Source organism: Centropristis striata, chromosome 3, assembly GCF_030273125.1.
Source record: "Centropristis striata isolate RG_2023a ecotype Rhode Island chromosome 3, C.striata_1.0, whole genome shotgun sequence".
Taxonomy (NCBI): Eukaryota; Metazoa; Chordata; class Actinopteri; order Perciformes; family Serranidae; genus Centropristis; species Centropristis striata.
The window spans coordinates 15,700,268-15,723,823 of NC_081519.1; the positions used below are offsets into that span (position 1 = coordinate 15,700,268).

The 23,556-nt window shown below is 38.6% G+C and overlaps 1 protein-coding gene across 3 annotated transcripts in view; it reads left to right on the top strand.

Annotated features, from left to right (window-relative positions):
* Positions 1-23,556, top strand: part of slc2a9l2 (solute carrier family 2 member 9, like 2) — a 122,898-nt gene that overhangs the window by 57,725 nt on the left and 41,617 nt on the right. For all 3 annotated transcript variants that reach the window (XM_059328582.1, XM_059328583.1, XM_059328581.1), the window contains exons 9-11: positions 453-563; positions 14,827-14,928; positions 15,350-15,425. In XM_059328582.1, the coding sequence (XP_059184565.1) occupies positions 453-563; positions 14,827-14,928; positions 15,350-15,425 (289 nt within the window). The remainder of the gene's footprint in view (positions 1-452; positions 564-14,826; positions 14,929-15,349; positions 15,426-23,556) is intronic.

The following is a 23,556-nucleotide window of genomic DNA, read 5'->3' on the forward strand; positions in this document are numbered from 1 at the left end:
GATTCTTAGCTTATCTTCAAATTAATATTCAGGATGAGCATAATAAAATACAATATTTGTGCTAAATTTCTTTTTACATTTGATAGGTTGATAGACTTTTCAATAATATAATGCAAAGATAGAAATAACAAAGCTTATCTGAATTATCATAGATATGACCATGACTTCATTTACATACATTTTCATTCCAAGAAGACAGAAATTTAATTTAGATCATTCTCAAAGTCTTTATTTCCATCCACCATCACCATCAGACCTGTCACAAGAGTCCAGTAAATATGAGAGTGTGACAGTGACTTGATGATGTTATTCAGGCTTATTGTGTCTCAGTGAAACTAACTGCTGACAGCTGAGACATGTTACTGCAAGCTGTGTCACAGCAACAGTGCTTCAGGTCATCAGTTTATGAGTGCTCACTTATGAAATGCATTCATAAATATTATATTTCATAGATATGGTACTACACCAGCGGGATCCTTCGGGCGGCAGGCTTTGCTGAGGACATTCTTCCCTACATCACACTGAGCACCGGGGCCATAGAGACACTGTCTGCTATCATCTCAGTGAGTATAGCTGCTTTAAAGATACCAAACCAAAGTAAATCTGCCCTTAATCACACCATTCTGTTTAGTTTCAGGGGTGATCTCTAAATGTTATAAACCCTCTTCAGTTTCACCTCATTTTAACTGTTTTCTTTTAATATAAAAGGATGCAATCAGCCTCTTTTTGATATTAGATGATTACGCTGCCAGACATAGAGTGTGTGTGTGTGTGTGTGTGTGTGTGTGTGTGTGTGTGTGTCCTTCTGCAACTAATTTTACATATTACTGAAATCATCAGTCTAATATTTTTTGTGTGAATTTCTGACTGTGTGCTCAAGGACCTGGTTCATGATTTTTGAAAAACCTAATTTATAGAAATCAATTACACTGCAAAAGGCTAAAAAGAAGCCTGAGCTCAGTTCCAGGCCATGTTCTGGCCTTTTCTCGTGGCTCAAAAAAATAGCATCCATTAAAAAGTATTACTACAGGAGGTTCCATTACATAGTATTTTTTTTTAAATATAAAACATGATTTAGGGCAGTGGTTTCCAACCTTTTTTCCTTGGAACACCCCCTACTTATGTCTATGACAAGCCAAGCCCTCAAGGACATTGATAAAATATAAGATAGAGATAAACAAATAAAATAAATTAATGATACACATTTGAGTTGGTCTCTCTCAACGGCAGCGAGTTTGTCTTGGTCTAACTAGCCCAATTACGCTAACACACTATCGATTGCCGGCTTACTACGTTAGCAAGCTATGATCAGCTGCTAACGTTAGCATGCAATGATCTGTTCCTAACATTAGCATGCTATCATCAGCCGCTAACGTTAGCACCTTATTTATACAGTCTATGGTTAGCACATTGAACATTGAAATTTTCATTATCTTGAAATATCGTCTTTGCAGCGCGTTTTCTAAATGCTGTGCTTGTGTTGTCAAATTGATTAAGAAGTTTTCTCAATTTCCTTGTGTTTTGTGTATTTGCATGTGTTTTCTTAAGTTTCAGCGCTGTGAGCTCTCAGGGCCACCGTACATATCTGAACTCCTTACAAAGATAGAGGACATAGACGTGTGGACTGCAAAACAGCCTAATATTTGAAAAAAGCAAACCAAAATATGTAGGTCCAACAGACATTTTTTTTAATTCAACATACACAAATATTATTTTGACAACCTCATAAACTCAAAGTTTGGTCCACCCCCTGTTATCTCTGGCACCCCCCTATGAGGGGTAACCCCTGGGGCATCTGACATTAGTTTGATGAATGGTAATCCAATAGTTAAAAAATACAAAAGCATTTATAGGACATTTAAAACTGTTAAATTAAAGTTTGACGCTGAGGCAAAGGCTGCACAACTAAGATAAACAGATTGCACAAAGAAAGTTTTTGTTTTAGCTTGCTCGTCATTATTCACAGCTTACAAGTGGGCTGTGGTTCAGTTAAACTACAGTGAGGACAAAGCAGGTGGAAATATCGCTTTTGTCCTTTTTAATTAATAAAACATTATCTTCGGCTCATTTGGTTCAATTTCTCAATTAAGGGCCCCTCTCTCCGTTCCATGTCTGTGTTTGCGTGTCTGTCGGAGCAGAGGAGAGGCTTTTCTTCTTCTTTTCATTTGGTGAGGCACTGTGAAAAATGAGCAGCTGCGCCCGAGTGTAAAAATGAGAGGGAAAATCCTGAAAAAATTAATATATGTCTAATAAAGTAGCTGGCTGGACCTCAGTACCCCCCAATCTTTTCATAAACAGGAAAAGATTGTCTTTCTCCAACATAGAATTATCATGATGAGGATACAACTGTAAGTAGGCAGTAGACGTTGAAATACCATGGTGAGTGTGGTGCTGTAATGAATGGACATTATCTTACACAGTAAATACTGTATAGACAGAAGTTTTACTAATCTGAAACCAAATATATCCCCTCCTTAAATTAAGTTTTTCCCAAGCCTAAATGTTTAGTTGCCGGGCTGCAGTTCTAATGCTCTTGACAAAAGCTCTGTTATCAGTGTTTAATGTGAAGGAATGTTGCAACTGCAAAGCCGTTCTAACATCACCAGCTCAGCTGAGATGAAAAGGTGCTGCTGTGAGCAGGAGTGCATTCCCTCTCTGGCAGCAGATCTGAAGCTAAATGATGGAGCACAGAGCACTTTGCATGGAAGAGTTCAGCAGAGAAATTAGTTATTAATTAGGTGGGAATGTCTCTGTTGGCATCTTATTGTTGAAGATAATGCGGCATTCCACTCCAAAGCAATATGTCATCATTTTTTGTGCAGTAATGAATATACATAACATACTGATAAAAATAGAAAATATGCAAACCATAATAGAAGAAAAACACAAACAAAGCTGCTTTTCTAACATTTATTGTACATCCTAACTTATGTCTTACATTACAGCTTCCATTTCCAAGCAACAAAGTGCTTTGACACAAGGTGTTCACACAAGAGAAAGTAATATAGGATATGCTGTATTTAATTTAAATCATGTTAACTGCTGCCCTACTGATGCAGTTTTGATTCAGATGACATTGAATGGTGAACTGTGTAGGCTGCGGTATGTGGTAAGCTTTATTGCATTATGAAAAATTCACTCAACACGACAGAGTCAGTGTGGATTGCATGACAGAATGTTTACACACAGCTCACGTCTCGCTCCCACCAAGGATTCCCAGTTAATCACTACATGTAAGGCCTTGCTCAGTACAAATGGCTTTCAACTCTTGGGTGACCTTCAGCTGATATTCCTCTGACTGTCTCACAAATTAAAACACGCCAAAAAGACTTTACCACAAATAAAACACTTCTTATTCAATCTAAAGATATACAGTTCATACACAGAAGCTTTCATTGAAAACTGTTCAGAAAATTACAAAAAAAGTTAAAATTTTAACCAATCAGAGCAGCAAAGGCATCAAACTCAGGAGAATCCATTTTTTCATCAAAAAAGCTTTTAGTGCTGTTTTTTTTACACTTCTTTTAATGAAGAAATACTTGGATTTCTGGATATTTCTGGTGCTATGTCAACATCTATGCTAACAACTTTAGGAACCACCATTATTGTTTTGAACAATGAGTCGCCTCTCAATAGCGTCACAGGACGTTGATTGGTCACAAACACATTACTTTAAGTCTGACCAGATGGATTTTTGAGTAAACTTGTGATCTTGTGACCTTAGATTATCCTCAGGTGATCTTGTGATATTGTGAATTATACTGTAGAGCAAGCTAAACATGAGGCAAAATTAACATCCATTTAGAGTCCCGTTTGGTTTCCACCTACCCAGAAAAAAATATCTGGGTCTTAAGCTGCAAAATTCTCTTCTGTGTTCTAACTTTGAAGAGCAGAGTGTATACAGCTTATCAGAACTTTATAAGTAAAAAGATGCTTGCTTTAAAAAAGATGATGGCACCAAGTGAACTAAGTCAGTAAACTGTCTGGTCATAAAAACCAAAACATTGAGCTGAAAGACGATAAAAAAGGTCCATTTAGCTGAAGGGAACTGCAGAGCAGGTGATAATTGTCTGTGGGTTTCTCATTGAGGGTGACCACATTTACATCCGAACATTGTCATCTGATCAATTATCAATATAAATGTATTGATTTGAACAGCTGTAACTCTGCTAATGGATTGCAGACTACTGACTTGCCTCTGTTTATTTTCATCTCCGAGCTCACTTAACAGTAAATTTCAAACAACAAAACAACACCAAAAATAGTAAAAAATAAATAAATAAATAAAAATAGTAAAATCTGTAACTGTTTAATTTGTTATTGATCTAAGTTGCCTTTGAGCCCTTGAGATTTAATGTGAATGCATCACAAATGAACTAAAGAAAATTACACTTCTGAAATTTTGTTCTTAAAAACAAACCTCTTCCTGAGACCTTTGGGTCAAAAATGGCCAAAAGTTTAGCAGTTTAATAACACTTTTATTCATCAGGATGCGTTAACTGAGCAGCACAAGTTACTTTTTGGCAAAAATGCAAATTAGAAATGTACACTGCCCACTCTCTTCATTTAATAAGCATTATAATGTTTGGGGCTTCAATACCTATTATATTTATTCCTCTCAGCACAAGCACATCAAACTGTATCTTTTATTTGTAGCAGTGAGAGGATTCCACTGAGACTTAGCTGCCAGATGACCATCTTCAAACAAGTGTGTACCTAGATATCAGTTTCCTCTGCAGCCCCACAGCATCTCCCCATCAGCTGCAGCCAATCACCCCAAACCGCCATCTGTTACGTCCACCAGCTCTTAAAGGGGTAAAAGGAGATAACATAAACCAGATGTAGTGGTTTTAACAGAGGTGTTTTAATAAGAAATAAAATAGCAGTAAGATATACAAACAAAAAGGACCCTTCAGGCCAAAGGTTTAACAAAATAATATAACAACAAAGATCAGGGTCAGTTTAACTGTTACACAGTACAAAAGAACGACTACAACTAAACACAGTATTCAATACTACGAAATGCCGAGCACAGACAAGGGTTTGGGCGACGGTTCACAACAGATCCAGCCGCTCCTGACTGAAGCTCCATCCAGCCTTTTGAAAGATGTGGCTCACTAATTGCCGAATCTGATTGGCTCCCGTGGTCGCCGGAACGCTCCAATCATCCTTCTCCAGCAGTCTGAGGGGAGGGAGCAAACACACACACGCACGCATGCGCACAGACACACGCACAACTACAGACTATACGGCTGGGGCCGTAACACCATCACTGAACACCACCTTCTTATATTGCTGATAATGATGAGCCTGTTTAACTGGCTTATACAGAGAAGTTGTAAGCCCCAAATATCCTCCCGAGCGGATGCTTACTAGAGGTCTGCCCAGAGACATTGAGTCAATCTGGGTCGAGCTCGGGCTATATTTATTTTTAGTGGGCCGGGCTCAGGTAAGACTTGGGCTTATTTAACCTGCAGCAGAAACAAAAAGTGCATCTTAAGAGATAATAGAAACAATATGGGCATCATTTTTAAATCTCCACTGTCACAGACACACTGACAGAATCTAATTTTAAAAAAGGCTCTATGTTCTTCTACACATCCGAAAGGTCGAACACACACGCATACAGACACACAGGAAAGGTGCTTTTTCCAAAGAATATACGAGTGAAGAGGTTTTAATAGTATCTATGCCACTGTCAGGAAAAAGCAAGCAGAGAGACAGAATGGCCTTTGGGGAAAAAGCAAAGTATTTGACGTCTTTCTTTCTCAGAGCAACCTTTAGAGTTTCACAGACGTGTATTAATATTTAATTGTCACTGAACCATGAGCCTGGTGTTCACAATCAATTCCAGGTGAGAAAGATTAATTTAATTCATGGTTTCAGGAGATTAAAATATTTATGATATTCAAATCAAAGTCTACACCTGGCTTTAAAGGTCATATATTGTAGAAGGTGAGATCTCCATGTCTTTTTGATTATAAAGCAAGTCGAGACACTTTTTAAATACTGTGAAAAGTATCAAAACACTCGATTCATTGAGAAATACTCACAGCCTGTATTAAGACCTTTAAAATTAAAACCTTTAAACGAGCCATGAGGACTTCTGTAAGGTTGTGATGTCACAGCGATACTATATACAGGTAGAAAGTGCTGCTACAGTGCTTTTACAGTTGTTCTCTGGCTGCAATGACGGTGCAGATACAAACCCCCCCGGAAACACTGACCAATCAGAACAGACTGGACCTCTTTGGGAGATCGGCTTTAAGGCACAGGTGCTAAAATGTGAACAGAGGTATATTCAGACAGACTAAAGATAACATGTTTTGTGCACATTAAAGCATGTAAATATGTTCTAATAGAATTTCCATTCAGCAGTGGAAGTGAACATTTAGGAATTATTAATTAATAAGTACTGACCCATCTGACCCACTATCCCTGTGTATTTTGTCATAGATCACATTACATGTAATTTCTTACATGTATTGCCACACACACACACACACGCGCACACAAACAACGTGTGGTTGATGACTTCCAGTTTGTCTCTATGCACCATGAAAACGTCCTTCACAGGTTTTTGCAATAATTGGTTTATGTGATAATTGATCGACATTTATGCTTTAATTCGATAATCACCTTCCTGAAATGTGACATCGTTTGAACTGTACATTCCGGCGATGTCTTGTCCTCGGACCAGGACAACCAAATGTGTTATCTGCTCCCGAGCTAATTTAACACCTTCTGTCTTCGGCAGCCTATTAAGGGAATCTTATAGTTGCCTGCAGCAATTTTGAACCTCTAATGCAAGGACATTAGTTTCTTGTTGCGGGTATGGTGGAATCGTACCATATCCTTTCATTATCAGAGGAAAATGAATAGCACAGGTTTTTAAGGGCTTTGTAATAGAAACTCTAAATGTCTTTGACTACAGTGTGTGTGTGTGTGTGTGTGTGTGTGTGTATGTGTGTTGGCCCTGTGACACACTAGAAATGTGTTTTTGTGTGCTGTAACAATGCATGCTGGGATATTGTAGGCTCCAGCAACCAACAACAACATAATAAGTGGGTGTAGAAAATGTACAGGGTGCATGAGTCAAGACAGCCTTTTTATTGAATTACTGTATATTTCAGCAGTGTTAGCACCTGTAGGTAGGGGAAGGTAACTAATAGTAAAAGCTGCAGGAAGCTACCTTTAAGAAACAGTGGTTTCTGTATTTCCTGGTGGTCTAGATACCATGTAACCCTCATCTGACCCATAATAGAAACTTCTCTTTTTTTCTTTTTCTTTGCACCTCTCAAATTTCTAGTAAAGAGCCATTAAAATGTATTTTTGAAAAAGACATCAAATGTCTTTCATTAGCCTCTTACTCATGCCACAGTTGTCAACAGTGTTTTGCATAACTAGACGTTTATATGCTATGCATACAGAATTTCTTGCTCTCATATCTACTAGACCCTCAAATCTTTATAAAAAAAGGCTTCTGGTAATCCCTTGTGACGGACTTGGACAAGAGTCGGTGCTCTTGCCACAGTCAGGCCAAGGCTCTGGAATAATCTGCCTCCTTATTTGAAATTGGCTGAGCTCCTGAGGTGCACGAAGGAACTATATGATTGAAGTACAGAGTTTTGCTTACATGCTCTTATTTCTGTGAGTGTGTATGTATGTGACACTAAGACTGAGACTAAGACTTTTCATATTTATGACCATGATACGTACACAAAAACAGTGCACACACAACATGGTGAAGTTGTATTTCATCTTTGCCTTTATTTACATCAACAGGTGTAATGAGTGCAAAACAGGCACAAGTATCAATATGCAAATGGCTGTATCCATTAATTTAGTGGGTGTAGAAAAAAGGCTCATGCATGTGCTCCCAGTTCCACAATGATAGAGATTTATGAAACAGAACCAGACATACGTGCATCTTTATTTTTTAAAACCAGACATACGTGCATCTTTTTCATTTTTTTCCCCTCCTGGCCCTCTCCTTGTGTGCTCCCATGTGCGTTAAAGCAGTGACGCTATACAAGTTACAATTATTATTATTTTTTGTGTTAAGATGTCTACAAATTAAGCATCTTCACCATAGTTCATGCAGCCTGGAGTAAAATTTTAATCCAATCATGTCTCTTTGCATCTGTTCATATGTTTCATTTGGCCTTGTTTGCATTCATGCTGCCTTTGAATTTTGCATCTCATTAAACCTGAATACATTATTAGGCATCAGCTAAATACTTGTTTACTCTGCTTTTTGAAATCTCTGAGCAACAAATGTATTCCTTTTTATATATTTTTTTGTCACATTGTATATTCTAAACGAATTCACAATGTATGATTACTTAATGCAAAATGCTCTCCACTGACCCCCTGCCCTCTTTTCTAGTGCCCTGCTGGGACATCGCCCTTTCACTGCACCACACTTGTCACCATGCGGCTGGCAAACACAAAAACTGTGGAGTGTGTGCCTCCCCACATTAAATCAAGCACATCCGGCTGTGTCGTCACACTCTGTAGCCCTATGGCTACTTAAAGTCTAAACACAAATAAAAAAAACGTTGAATACAAACGGGAAGAAGTGACAGGGTTCTAATAGTCGTACTGACAAACTAAATTAATGGTTTGCGTTTATTGTGATGGATTTTCTAGCCTGACTCATTCTGTGTGTACAAGTTATTTTCCATGCTCTTAAAATATGATTATCTTCTAATGCCTTTGTGTGCAGGCAGGAACACGAGCCTCAATATCTTCAGCTCAGACTGCAGACATCAGCAGTAAAGCAGAGCAGCAGCCTACATAGATGGTTCACACAATCTAAGAAGCAAACATATTAATATTCTCCTCTAACATCACTGTCCTACAAGGTAATTTTTGCGTTGATCATCAACAGGGCGAAAACAATCATGCGACAATCACCATGTCTGACCTCTGAGTCTGCCCAGAAGTTTGATGTGTTAATTATTGTGAAAGAGAGCGATCATTTATTCCACTTTCATCTGTAGGTCATAGTGTTATTTATGTAGACAAATAGAACCAAACCTCTACACATATTATTGCTTGTGTAATTGCAATTCCTAAAAGTTTTGTTTTTTGTCAGAATGTGGTACGACTTACTCACCTTACTGTAATAAATACATAAGTGAGTGCTTTAATAGGAGATCTTTTAACCCCCCTTGCAATGTGATCTCATAGGAAGGTGTACCACATTTTGCACGTCAATTTTATTAATTTTAAGCTTTTATCTTTTAACTCCCAGTTAAGTGGCTTTAAAATGATATGAAACATTGGCATGATCTCTGTTTTAAACATGTGGCAGTGACAATTACCATCACATCGCCGTGGTTAACATTAGCCCATTCCCTCTGCTGGCATTTCACCTTAGGACATTCATACTTATTGCACAATGGTGTAATATTGGCGTCCATTCACATTGCAATCTGGCATCGTGGAACGAAGTGGGAGAGACGGTAGTGCCGTGTAACAGAGCAGTGGAAATGCAGCACAGTAGCACAGCACAGTATGTATTTGCTGTATATGTACAATGAGCAACAGCAGCGGCAAGTGCATTCATTTCATTTCATTTATCCTTTATTTATTTTCTCGAGGAATCATTGACCAATTTACAATAGAGTACAGAGAAAACACAAAACAGAGTACAGAGAAAACACAAAACAGAGTACAGAGAAAACACAAAACAGAGTACAGAGAAAACACAAAACAGCACAGAGTTATTGGTTATCAAACTTTTAAACTGGCCCTTAGTTATAATTGTGTTGAGTTTGAGTAAATGTTGTAAGATGTTCCAGTTCGATGCAGCAGAAAAACTGAAAGCAGTTTTTCCGAATTCAGTATTTGTCTATTTGTATTTTTTGTATAACATTTAGCATTAAGCAATCACTAGAGCGTGTTGGATAATTACAATGTGACCAGTTTAATAAAGTGCTGAGGTATGGTGGCATGTCGCCTTTATAAATGAAAAGGAACCAATGCATGTCTCGTCTCACAGATAAAACAATAATAGCGGAAGAACTGCATGTCGTGCGGTTTCTCACAGTACAGATTGTACATACTCAAGCAAAATTGTTCTGCAATTTGCTAAACATGATTCGATTACTGTCGGAGAAGTGACAGGCGTGTTTCTGATATTACTGTCCACTTCTTTTTCTATTATCCGGGTGTTGGTCGCAGAAATAACATATGCCATGTATTTTTTGTCTTGCCGGCTCCACTGGTTCATATTGATCCTACTTCAAACAGTCTCTCCAGTTTAACGTCTCTGTTACTACATCCGAAGGCGGGACACAGCCTCTGGCGCATTCAGATTGCAGGCGAAAAAACAGAGGCGTAAATTTTGCGGCTTGAAACAGCAGTCTGAAAGGGAAACGAAACTACTTGATTATGTTTAACCAACAAAACTGCTTGGTTTTGTAAAGGAAACATATACTTTGTGATGTTGTAACGTTATGTGATGTCACATGATCTAAACAAGTAACATAAACACGCAATGTAACAAAACCAAAAGTTCATTTATAAAACTAGAAATTAAAATTAAAAAAATTAACATTGGGTTTTCCCTGCACACAGGACATTACCACAGTCTCATGGCTGAAAGTCTTGTGTTTATTTGACCACTCCACTAGGCCAACTGTCTGCCTGAAAAGGGCTGCGTCGCACTTTATACTCCAATACCTATTTCTGTAGCACTTGCTCTGAGCTCAGCTTATCACTGCGGTGTGCAATGGCATGCAAAAATCAAAGAAAATGTGTTTTAAGAACTCCTATCATAGCACTCAAAATCCTGTGATATGGCTGTGATAATCATATGGCATCTGATGATACCAGATTGCCCCTTAACAGCCAGAAGTCATAGCAGAGATGTGTTTGCACATATTGTCATGAAACAATGATTGAAAGCCTGTAAATGAGAGTCACAATTTTTTTCTCAAAAGTCTTTCTCTCTTCGCTCTTTGTCATCCACGTTTACACACACGCATATTCAGACACACAGGCTTATAAATATTCAGCCTCTTATACGTTCGGGGGACCTTAATGAGCTGTGGCTTTGCTGGTGGATGCAGTGTGTGTGTGTGTGTGTGTGTGTGTGTGTTCTTTTGTTTGTGTGTGGCTACACAGACACATCCCATGCCTTCAGGGCAGCAACATGTTCAGACTTTTTTGAATAGTGTGGCCCACATCTACTGAGATTATTGAAGATAAAAATTTAAAATGACTACTCTTACAGGCCCAACATAGACCTATTTTAGTCTTTTTAAGCAGTGGACAGGGGACTTTTAGCAGGTCAACAGTAGATGGCACATAGAAGTAGTGAACACCATCAGAAAGCTGGGGACCTGGAGATTAATTAGAGATGGAGCTCAGCCCTGTGTGTCAAGTGGTTCTAGTCGCATATCTGTGTTTTAGTTAGGGGTCTGTTTATTTTTAAACGTTATTGGACTTGCAGTATGATTGCAGTACATGATGACCATTTTAATGCTCAATAATCTTTTAAAGACTTTTAATAAGACTTTTTGCCAAATGTACATACTTTTTGACCACTTGAAAATATCAATATCAATATGGTCAAAAATCCCTCCAAAATACCACATTAAGAAACCATAGAAAAATTGATACTGTGATATAAAAAATATTTTTTGTTATGAAGATTTTTTGCAAGAATCCCATTTTTTGGTGTTTGTATAGTGAGCACTTATGTTCTAAAGGCTGCAAAGAAACCCCCTTATTGTCAATATACCTGAAAAAGTGATACATCATCTTAGTACCCTAGATCTGCAGTGTGTGGTTATAAAGTTTCATGAGGCTGTGATTATAGATCGGGCTTGTAACGTGTCATCGGTTCCAGTCCCAGGACTGACAGGTCAACCCAATCATTGAATCCACAAGAGACTCAGCTTTCAAGTCCTATCTTTTTTATGCAAAGAAAAAGCCACTAAGGGGCCCCAATATGCAGAAATATTCAAACACAATAGGCAGAAATAACAAAAATCATTGCATGACAAAAACTTACCAAATTTTTAAATGACCTTTAAAACAGCACACAGCTTCCTAAAGTCAGTAAAGTTGGCCATATTTTAGGATAATGGGGTGGCCCATCAGATTTCAGGGGAGGGCTATATCACTCCAGGCCATGCCCTGAACACATGCCTGTCCTCAGGGATCTGTGGTGGGATGCAAAGACATCATTCCCAGATAAACACTCACACACACAGATTAAATTCCAATGCTTTTGGGGGCAACTCAAGTCTAAAGTATTCTGCGACAGAATCTCCTGCTAACGGGAAACTGTCCAAAATAAGGAGATAATTGCCAATGTAAACTTTCAGAGCAGTGGAAAAGTCTAACTTTATTGTGGTAAGCCAGCCCAGCACCTCTCCTACACCACACAGTCATACACATGGAAAAACACCTCAAGTTAATTTTCACCCTGTCTCCTCTTCAGTGTATGCATACTAAACCAATACCAGTGACCTTTTTTTCAACAACTTGGTGAAATTCCCCAGGTTAGGTGAGTTTGAGGGCAGTGTCATGAATACTCTAATGCTCTGAGGCTTCGATGGAAGAAGGCTCAGTCGAGGCGTGAGTGTGGCCCACATCTCGTGTCCCACAATGCGACTCAAGTAGAAAGACACCTTGGTGGAGAGCGAGAGGTGCCTGTGTAATTATTGATGAGCCACATGCAGTGTTGGTTATGAGTAAATCAATGTTTTGTATCAGTATTGTACCCTGTGATGCATTATGTATGGTGTATTCTCCAGCACCAACTACTGGAATTGGTGATTTGAAGGGTTAAGCAAATAACTGTGATATGCTCCTCTTCCTTAAGCAAATCTTTGCTTTCAAATGAGTTTCTGTTTTTATATCTGTCATGTCTATGAATGTTACCATATGGCACACACAGTGTGATATACAAAGCTGAGAAAATGCACAAACTGTCCTATAGTTTGTAACATATAGATCATACATGTTTCATTGTTTCATCTGCTACAAGGAAACAATTCAATATGTTGTTACAGGACTAAGTGGGCGTTCAGACTGAGAACAGCTATATAGCGGCTGTGTTGGTGTTTTTAAGTACTGGTGAGACACTGAATATCATCTAAGAAAACCAATTGGTGCAAGAGATTATCTTTTAGGGTTCTGATGACACTGTATGTAATAGAGAAAGGACTCAACAACACATTACACTGCGTGATAAAACAATTTTATTTTTCGTCACAACAATACCAAATCAATTAGTATAAATAATTTTACTTTACAAAGTATCTACTAAGAATCATAGACTGTTTAAATTATGGGTGTAGTGATGGTGATGTCATCCATTGGTTTGTAGACGGCCCGTTTGAGGCATCAAGTTCAGCGTTACACTCGTCACCATCTTGTGTAGCCATTTTTTTTTTGGAATGGGGGAGCAGACTAATTTGGACTGTGGAGGAGCGAGAGGGATCTGACGACACTAACTATATTCCTCTCCACACCGGCAACCTGTCTGCGCGAAGTTGCTGATATTTCATGTTAGCATTAACTGGGATGTTCATTTTGGCTAGCAAAAAACAAAAACAAAATGTACGTTACTTACCTCAGAAAAATGAACAGTGACTCCTTGGAGTGTCTGTTAGTCCAACCAAATGCTGAACAAGACATCTTTAATGAACAAAACATTCAAATAAACTATCATTAAGTGAAATTACAGTGTGAGACCAAACTGGTAAACAGCCTTTTTTTATATATATAACTTTATTGATACGTTGCCGTGGATATGCATTGTTCTGCTTCTATTCTTATATTCCTTTTTAGTGACCTGTCAATCAAAGGTAGTCATGCCCCAAATCACACGATTCCTCTATTTTCTTCTAAATGTGGCCATTATTTACACTATTAACATCAAATTGTCTTAAAGAAGATTTTTTTTACTAGCGAGTTTGAGACCGTAGTGTTGTCCTAAGAAAAAATCTGAGACAATAAATCAAGTGAGAAGTTTTCTCATTTTGTATTGAAATGAATGTACCGAAACGCTTTTGCAGTCGCCGTCAGCGACTGGAATTTTTGGTAGAATGCAGCTTAAGTCACTTTCTGGTGTGCCTCACTGCTCAGACCTGGCAGGTTGTCGCCTGCTAGGAATATGTGTTTTGACACATTTGATTGATAAAGGGCCTTGCTGGATGAATTAAACCTGTGTCAGCTTATTTTCTGCCAGAACCCGATGCATTGACACATCCTGTTTCACCAGACTGTTGTCATTCACATAAGTGAGAGCGCTGCGTTTTCTCATCCAGGGTTAAAGTTGGGTTGGGTGTACAGCTAAGTGACCAGCTCTGTGAGGTTGTATTTGCATAGGAGTGCTATGAGTTGAATGCTAATGCCAGCAATACAAACATGTTCAGAGCAAGGTTATTAAAGTTAGTGACCAAATGATTTGATTTAAACTAAACATAGGTGTGCAAAAACATTTTAACCAACTGAAACAAAAAAAGTAACTGCAAATTATGTTGTGTAAGGTCACTACGATTAATCCTCAGGATACCATGACCATCGATCAAAGTTTGAGGCAATCCATTACATTTTGTCAAGATATTTAACCAAAAACAGGCAAATTCAGAGTTGTGCTACAAGTAAAGTTGGCAGGTCGCTAAAGTTAGGATTCATCTCCAAATTTCAATAGTTGTTTAGATATTTCAGTCTGGACCAACATGGTTCCCCGAGCTACAAACAAACATTGCGATCCTTGGAGCCACGCTACTGGGAAAAAATAGGTTTATAATGAAATGCTTCTAATATAACACTGTTATTTTTTCCCCCTGTTCCCAGGGCTTAGTGATAGAACGAACCGGCAGGAAACCCCTCCTCATCTTCGGTTTCTCTGCTATGGCCGCATTCTTCAGCCTACTCACAGTGTTTCTCAATTTCCAGGTGAGCCACTTCCAATCTTCTTCACTGACCTCATTCCAGACATACTGTAAGAGAAAAGCCCTCTCAATGCACATAGGTGCTCTGTACAGGCTACTTATACTGTGAACAACCTGCCATCAGGATTCCTACTGTCAGGAAATTAGGTTATTATACTGTACATCACCACTACGTGTGTATGATATTATATATAATATCTCTGACATTATCATACAAATGTACTGATTACATTTGACCTGATGTTTTTGTTGCCTGCTTTAACAAAAGCAAAATAAAATACAGGATGTTGCTGTTATTTATTAATTTCCCAGATATATTTGTTGTAACATTCCTTCTCAGAACTGACTTATAACTTTGAATTTTTTTCCGCCAACACAATGATTACGGTCATTCCAATAATATTTCTCCCACTCTCTTATCCCAGGACAGTCTGGAGTGGATGCCCTACCTCAGTTATGTCTGTATACTGGCTGTGATTGCGTCCTTTTGCTCTGGACCAGGTAAAACTACTTATCTACATATTATGAACGATTTCTAATTTTTATTCCTGTCTTTCTTAGTTTTTCATTTCCTGCTCTGCAATCCTTCATCAATGCTCCACTTAATTTTAAAAAGCACTTAAAAGAAGATCTGGTCTAGATTGTGTTATTCATATTTGGCTGTAATTCAGTGAAGTAGTTGCTTAATAATATATGAGTGACCCAACACTGGCCCTCACTTTAAAACCTGCCAAAAGGACACAAAGCTGTATCTGCAGTGCTTTTTATACTCAAACAATTGGAATAATCAGCTGAGGTGTGTGTGCCGGTAATTAGAATCACAGTCGGAGGTACTGTCATGTGTTGGCACACTTAATAGGAGCCGTACATATGTATATGGCACAGCACTGCAGACGCACAAGGGACAGTGTGAGTGGCTCTCGATGGGAGGTTGACTTTGAGTTTCAAGGTGAGGCTATCGCTGTCACCACACATATACATCCCCTTTTGAATAATAATGTCTCCAGGGATCCAATGAAGTGCCTCAGCGTATCATGATAGAAAGAGAACAGTGAAAATGTGGAAAAGTGAGGACTTTACCAAGCTATCAAATACAGACACATATTCAACGTGTTCTTTAATAAAGAGACATAAAGGAGGCTATAAAACGTCGAAGAATCCACACAACTGCAGGCTCCTCAGCAGTCTTTCTCGCCCCCATTACTGTAACAGCAGCTTCTAATCGCCCGGTGGCTTGCTCAGGTGCGCTCGTGTGGGAATCGCCGACGGAAGAGAGATCAATTCTCATTTATTTCCACCACACAGCATGATTTATAGCCTATTGAAACAAATGAAGTCCCTCATTATGGGGATGGTGAATGACTGGGAGGGAAAGAGGAGAAAATTCACATGAGGGATGACCCCAGTGGTGTTTTGAGCTTGTGAGTGGATAAATGAGGAGCCACAATTCCTCTCTAGTCATTTCGCCATGGAAACAGAGGTGGCCTAGATATATCAAAGTTTGATGAGAATACAAAGATTTTGTGGCTCTATGAAAGCGATTGGGAGCAATTTAGGTTAAAATAACTGGGGCATTTACAAAAATGTTTTAAAACGTTTAAAAATAAAAGCAATTAGTGCAAAAAGTTTCCACTTTTTAATGTGAAATAAGGCCAGATTAAAATGGATACAGTGGATAATGGATTAAAGACTATTGCTATTATCACTGTATTTATACACAGGGCTTCCTTTGTGCATTTTCGCCATTCAGACACTGCCTACACATTTTTTATTTTCTTGCCTTTCCTAGAGGGAGATGATGATCTGTGTCTTTACCCAACTACAAATAGGCTGAGAGATAAAACACTGTCAGTACTGCGTGGGATTAATCATGTTGAAATAGAGATCTCTGTAAACAGTCAATGACCTGTAGCAATGTTCAGAGTAGGCAATTACACTTTTCAATTGGCAGGAAATCCCACGTTTTTTACAGAGAGATTTCAGAGAAGGCAACCTGTGAATGACAGTAAGGCGTAACACTCAACAAAATATATAAATCTGGCTTTTATTTAAAGGGCTGCTGCAATATGTGCACAACCTACAATTCAGAACAACTAAAGTAATGTTAGTATTTATTGTAATAATGACTGTTATTATATGAAACTTTTCTTTTTCCTTTTATTGACTTTCCAGAGACCCATAAAATCCCTTTAGCTAACATATTTATAAGATATATCATGAATATGTTTCTGCAACATCTGCACCATATCTCTCTCTTAAACCATTCACACTAACACACCACAACACACCACAACACAACACACCACAACGCAACACGACACGACACGACGCAACGCAACGCAACGCAACGCAACGCAACGCAACTATATGTCTCCAATATACTATTAATATAATATTATTATTATCAATAATAATAATCATAATAATAATAATAACTAGAAAATTTCCTCTGGGGGAAATTTTGAAAGGGCCACGGGGGCTACTGCCGGTGTGTGTACACTATGATGAGATTCTTCAGAGATTTCAAACAATTAATACTAGTAATGTTTTGATACTATTCCTCTTCAAGTATTTATTTATACAGCAACCTATGCCCTTTAACCTCAAAATGTGTGTGTGTGAAACATTTGTATCTGGAGGAGTGTGCGCGCTTACGCGCGCATATGTGTGTGTGTGTGTGTGTGTGTGTGCGTGCGTGTATCTTTAACTGATATTACATTAAATGACCATTGTGTGTGTGCGTGCGTGTATCTTTAACTGTTATTACATTAAATGACCAGTGTGTGTGTGCGTGCGTGTATCTTTAACTGTTATTACATTAAATGACCAGTGTGTGTGTGTGCGTGCGTGTATCTGTAACTGTAATCACATCAAAACATCAAAGCGTGGGGTCGACCAATCAGAGCAGAGCAATCAACGGAATTAACAGCTGTGGAATCTTCTGGCAGAGTGAAAGCAGCCAGAGGTGGGCAGAGTGAAATTTCTGGCCTCGAACAGAAAGCATTTTTGGCAAAACCATAATACCTATCATTGATCCGACTTCACTTTGAGCGTCCTGAGTTCTTCCTGAACCTCTACATATGTTTTTTTTTTAAGAAAAATGAAAAAATAGCTTTGTTAGAGCGATCTAAAAAAACAGTTCAATCTCACTTTTTCCGAAATCTTCCTGCGTTTTTAATATGGGACCCAATGAGGCTGTTGGTGGTTTTGGTGGCGCATCTTTGCGTCGTATGCCCAAATTATAACTCTGACAGCTTTACCAGAGGATTGTGAGTGAGAAGACAAATTTTCCTACATTTCTATGTATAAATTATTTCTGTAGAGTGGAATTTGCGGCCTGGAGTGCAGTTTTCAAATTTATTTTTTGACAGTTTTACCTCACCCTCTACACTCTGAGCGATGACATCACACACTCTGACACGAACATTCCGTGCAATACACACCCATTATAATCTCAGAATTTCTCCAAAAATGATCATGGTCATTGAACAGGGATTGATAAAAAACTATATGACCTATCGAAACGCAAAGTAATACACCAATACACAAGACTTGTGTCTACTGTTTAAAGTTTAAATGGAGTCTCTAGGTGAAATTATGCCGGAGAAGTAGACGTCTGAAAATCTTCAATTAATGTTCTTTTTTGCTCATTTTCTTTCGGCCGTCCCATTCATTTCAATGCAAAATTTTGGGCATTTTTTCGCGACTTACGTCGCGAAAAATTCATATTCCGTAGAGAAAAGTAATAGCACACCGATCCCGATCAAACCGCACGCCTTGATATATAATTTGTCCTGCAACTCTTCGAGTACTACTCCTGCAACTCTTCGAGTTGCAGGACTAGTAGCGGGACGAAATTGCGTCCGGAAGAGGAATAAGAAGAAATCCACAGTATAACAGTAGTGCTCCGGGCTCCGTGATGATTTCACGTTCTAACATTATTACGTGAAATTATCATTTTCTTGAAATAACGTGATAATATCGCATGCATGTCCAAACATGTCCATCACTTTTAAGTGTCCTCTGGAAACACTTCTGTTGTGTTGTGGTCTTTGCAGCGCGTTTTCTAAATGATGTGCTTGTGTTGTCAAATTGATGAAGATGTGTTTTCTTAAGTTGCAGCGCTGTGAGCTCTCAGGGCCATCGTAGCAAACCACTACACATGGATATATAATATATGATTTGTTCATGAATTTAGGGATCAGTGTCTAATTGACCAAATGTCTTTTTAGAAATAGTAGGACCAGTACAATAGAGCCAGGTTTCAATCGTAAATATTCTGAATATCCAATAGAAGTCATGGGTTGAGACAAATACAAAACACCTGAGGGTGGACGGGCTCTGTTGAAGGCCTCTGCACCTGAGGCGTAATATCACAGGCTGCCACAGCAGTCACTGGATGATGGATGATGCTGAAGCCGGAGAGAGCAGACAAACCACTCAGATGGTAGAACTGTTATGAAGCGAACTAGCAGACTCGTTTGTTTAATGGCAGAGTGAGATGCAACAAGATGTTAGTCAAAATGGAAAATTGATGACTCATAAAGCTGCGGTGGAGTGAATGTTTAATGGAATCCATAAGTCCTTAGAAATTGGTTTTTCAGCAGTAATTTACTGATGCGACAGACATTTTGTATTACAGGCTGTAGTTTATTAGTTGGTCTGCTTGTTATTTCAGATACTGGTTAGACAGTGAGAAAGTAAAGCCCTATTAAACCAAACACAGCCTGTATCCACCAGCACCAGTGCAACAAATTACTGCAAATATTAATGTCAACTATTAAAAATATGGTAAACCTGTGTTATTTCACATTTTTATTATCAACAAAACCAACAGTAAGTGCTTTCTATTGTTTGTGTAGCTTTAATCCTCTGTGCAACAGATGACAACTTTCAATGTAATGAACCAACCCAATAAAAAAAAGAAACAGTTCAAAGTCGAAATCTCAGGTGACATTTTCCTTCATTATAATGCAAATCAGTGTTATTTCAGAATAAACACTAGCTGACTCATTGTAATGCTATATAATGGAATTTTAGATGACTTTGGGTCATATCACTCAGGAAAAGAGCCTTTTGAACGTATTGAAATGTTCTTATTAATTTGGAATAGGTTTCTTCCAGTCAGCATACATTAGTTTGAAAGGAACACATAAACTCTCCAAATGATACTCAGTCAAACAGTTTCCATCTGTAGAGTTGGCTTTTTTTTGTCAAAAACGTTCAATTTTACAATATAATGCAATAGTGTGAAATAGTTGATAACATTACTAGGAAAATGGGAAAGATAGGAACACATTAGAAACATATTAACAATTTAACTCAAAAGTCAATCACTTATGACATTATTGACATAAATCTAGTTTAATACCAAAGGAAAGGGCCAGTGTTATTAATATATCAAAAACAACTGAGTATCATTATAAAGGCAAAACCAGTTACATATCTCTGCTCAAAAAGGGATATATAGTCTAATATTGAAAACTAAATTGGCTTCTCGCCCCACCTGCACTTTCCTCAAGGTCTTTAAACTCCAGGGACCTCATGAATCAAAGAGTGCGTAGCTTTCATACTGAAAGATGGCGTACTCCCAAAACTAGAAAAGTACCTACGCAAACTCACCTCCACGTGTATCAAACTGTGCTTACACCAGGTTCAGCGTGGAACTGAGCGCACATGCACGAGCCACCAACCATGCCTCGGCTCCTCCTGCAAATAAATATGCAGATGACATGCAAATGACTATAGACAGATCAGTCTGACAAAACACTGACTATAGTTGTGAGGAAGGAAATGGAGGTAACTGGAGAGAACATTGAACAGTTGTACAGAAAGGGACAGCAGGGCAGTAGATCAGGCTTGGACTGTTGGAACTAACATGAAATCAAGAGTGGGAGGGGGGATTATTGATGCTCACTTCAAATTCTGGAAGTCACTGTCATAGTTCTTCCACTGCAGCAGTGAAATTCAGACTCTTGCCTCAGCATGAAAAATGAAGTGCATATATGTACAACACCTTTTGACAGCTTTCCTTTTACACCTTATATATTTTTCTCACATCTTTCGGTCATTGGGATGCACAGGCCTGTATGTGCTGTTTCTGACATGCACCCCACTTTTAATTGGCGTGAACAGCTGCTGGAGTTCCAAGTTGAAAAAATGTTAAGCAAATCTTTCACAAGTAGACAGATTTTCAGGTTTGATTGACAAGTGAAACTGCCCTCTGCTAAGACAAATCTATTCGTCTGCCAAACACCAGAACTAGTGAGGAATGCCCACGGTGCAAATATCTAGTCAAGGTTAATTGGGTCCTTTCACTGCTGCAGGCTGGACCAGGGAGTCACTGTACAGCTTCCTGAAGCTCACCATTTTGTTCAGCTCTCACCAATGCAAAGCAAATAGGATGGAGTAACTTCATGCTTTTTAGTGCATGGTAAAACGTTAAGGGAAATGTCCATTCCTCTTTTTCCATTTTCTTAATTTGTGGTCAAAATGCACTTTCCAAAGTTCTTATACAGTATTTTTTTGAAAGCTGACATTGAGTTGAGTTGCCTTTAAAACAAAGGAATTTGCGATTAGAATTCAATTCAAAGGTTCTGTGCTCCTTTTTTTTCCTTCTTCTTCCAGCAGGCTGGCACTGTCATCTCATTAACTAGAAATTGTTGATTTTCTCTTTCTGACTCTCCTGTTGAGTGTGTCAGATTCTGCCTTCTTGTCAAACCAGAGAAAACAGCTCTCCCAGAGCTGTTTCACAACCCCTTGTAATGCTGGTGCCTGTATATGGAAAACTAACAAGACCAGATATAACAAACTAACAAGACCTGTTTTTGCATTCTGCATGGGGAACAGGATGACAGCTGGCATTTTGATAAGCATTGTATACATTACTGCAGCTGGAGATGTCGATGTAGAAGAAGGAGAAGTCAATAAATATTAACCTCATGAAAAGTGAAGAGAAATATGGTCCTCCGAGGGCTGTCTCTTCCATCCTGTCAATAGCATCAACACTGAGCACGTTGTCACTGTTCCCATGTGGGACAACAGACACCAACACTTAACATAAAGAAGCACTGATGTGTTTATTAGTTTGAGATTAACCGTTTTCCCCAAAGTGCTGATGTTTCTTTTAAGTTGCATGCTGTGTGACCCTTTGATATCAAGCAATTTTTATTTAACCTTTTTCACTAGTGATGACTCGATCATGAAGGATTCTTTCGAAAAAACGCTTAGGTGAACGAACCGTTCTGGATCACTTCTTGTTTTTTCTCAACTTCAGATGAACTCGTCCGTCTGGTGTCTCTCTAGACCGTAAGTGCCAGTAGTGTGAGCATGGAGTTGCTCAAGCCCACCCCTTACTCCAGACTTCTTCTTCTTTTTTCTTTTTCTTTTTCTTCTTTTTGTGTTTTGCCGGCAGTTGGCAACCAACCAGCTCCCCCTCGCCCTCTCCAAGGAACTGCCATTCCCTCTATGCATGGTCCGTCAATGTTTCGGTTTGTGTACTGAAGGAACTACAGTGAACGGGAATCCTGATTGGCTCTCTGCTTCGGCAGCAGTCTGTGAGACGTTCACTGAATGTACTAGTACTGTGAACGGGAGCCATGTGAGAGTTGCCATCGTTCAGGCTCATCCCCTCTCTCCCTCTCTTATGTCTCGAGGTAGGAAGAACTGCCAACTATTGTATTATATTTGTGAAAAAAAACAATATATATATCTTTATCCAACTAAATGCTCAGCTCATTGGCTTTTTCACGAATGGCTGTTCTTAGTTCACTTAGTGGCAGAACTGAACGCTCTGCCGTTTTTTAAGCTCAGTGAGGACTGATATGCAGTCATAGCACTGAATGATTCGGTGAACAAATCTTTTGTACTTTCTAATGAATGGATTCTAGTGATTCAGTAAACTGAAAAGAACTACTGTTCCCACCACTATATACAGCAAGGGTTTAATGACAAACACCTCCAGTGTGGTCTCCCTCCATATGTTCAGGTTTTTATAATATATATATATAAAAAAAAGGCTTTCTCTGGTGTAATCTTGTTCTCAACATTTTGAAAATGGTGGTGGTAGTTTTTGTATTGTGATGTTTCTGTGGCAGTGGAAATCAATGTTCTTCCCATTTATGTGGGTGTCATCACTATATGCGGAATAGATGCAATTATAAACCCAGTTCTTATGAATATAAGATGCATCCAGCGTGACTTTAACGTAAAATTTTTATATCCAAATGTATTCACAATGTATTTCTGTGTTGGACATCTCATTGAAGCAAAATACATTCTCAACTATTGTCTCCCTCAACATGGTGCAGCTACATCATGATCCTGCAGCAGTGATGTGACTCAGCTGCAAGTTGAAGTAACTGGGAGTTGCTCCATGCTGTGAATTTCTTCCCCCATAAGCGGTGAAAATAGCCCTTTGTTTAAACAGTCAAGAAGGCTGCTTTGGTGAGTGCATGTTGTTTAAGTTATAGGTGAATGAATGATATAAAACTAGGAAGTCCAGTTGGAGTAAAGGCACGCCAAGGGGTGACAGATAAACAACTTAAGAATGCACTGTATTTGATTTCACTTCAAAATCTATCCACACCAACAGAGACGTGAATTTGCAACAGTCTCAACATTTCAATAAATG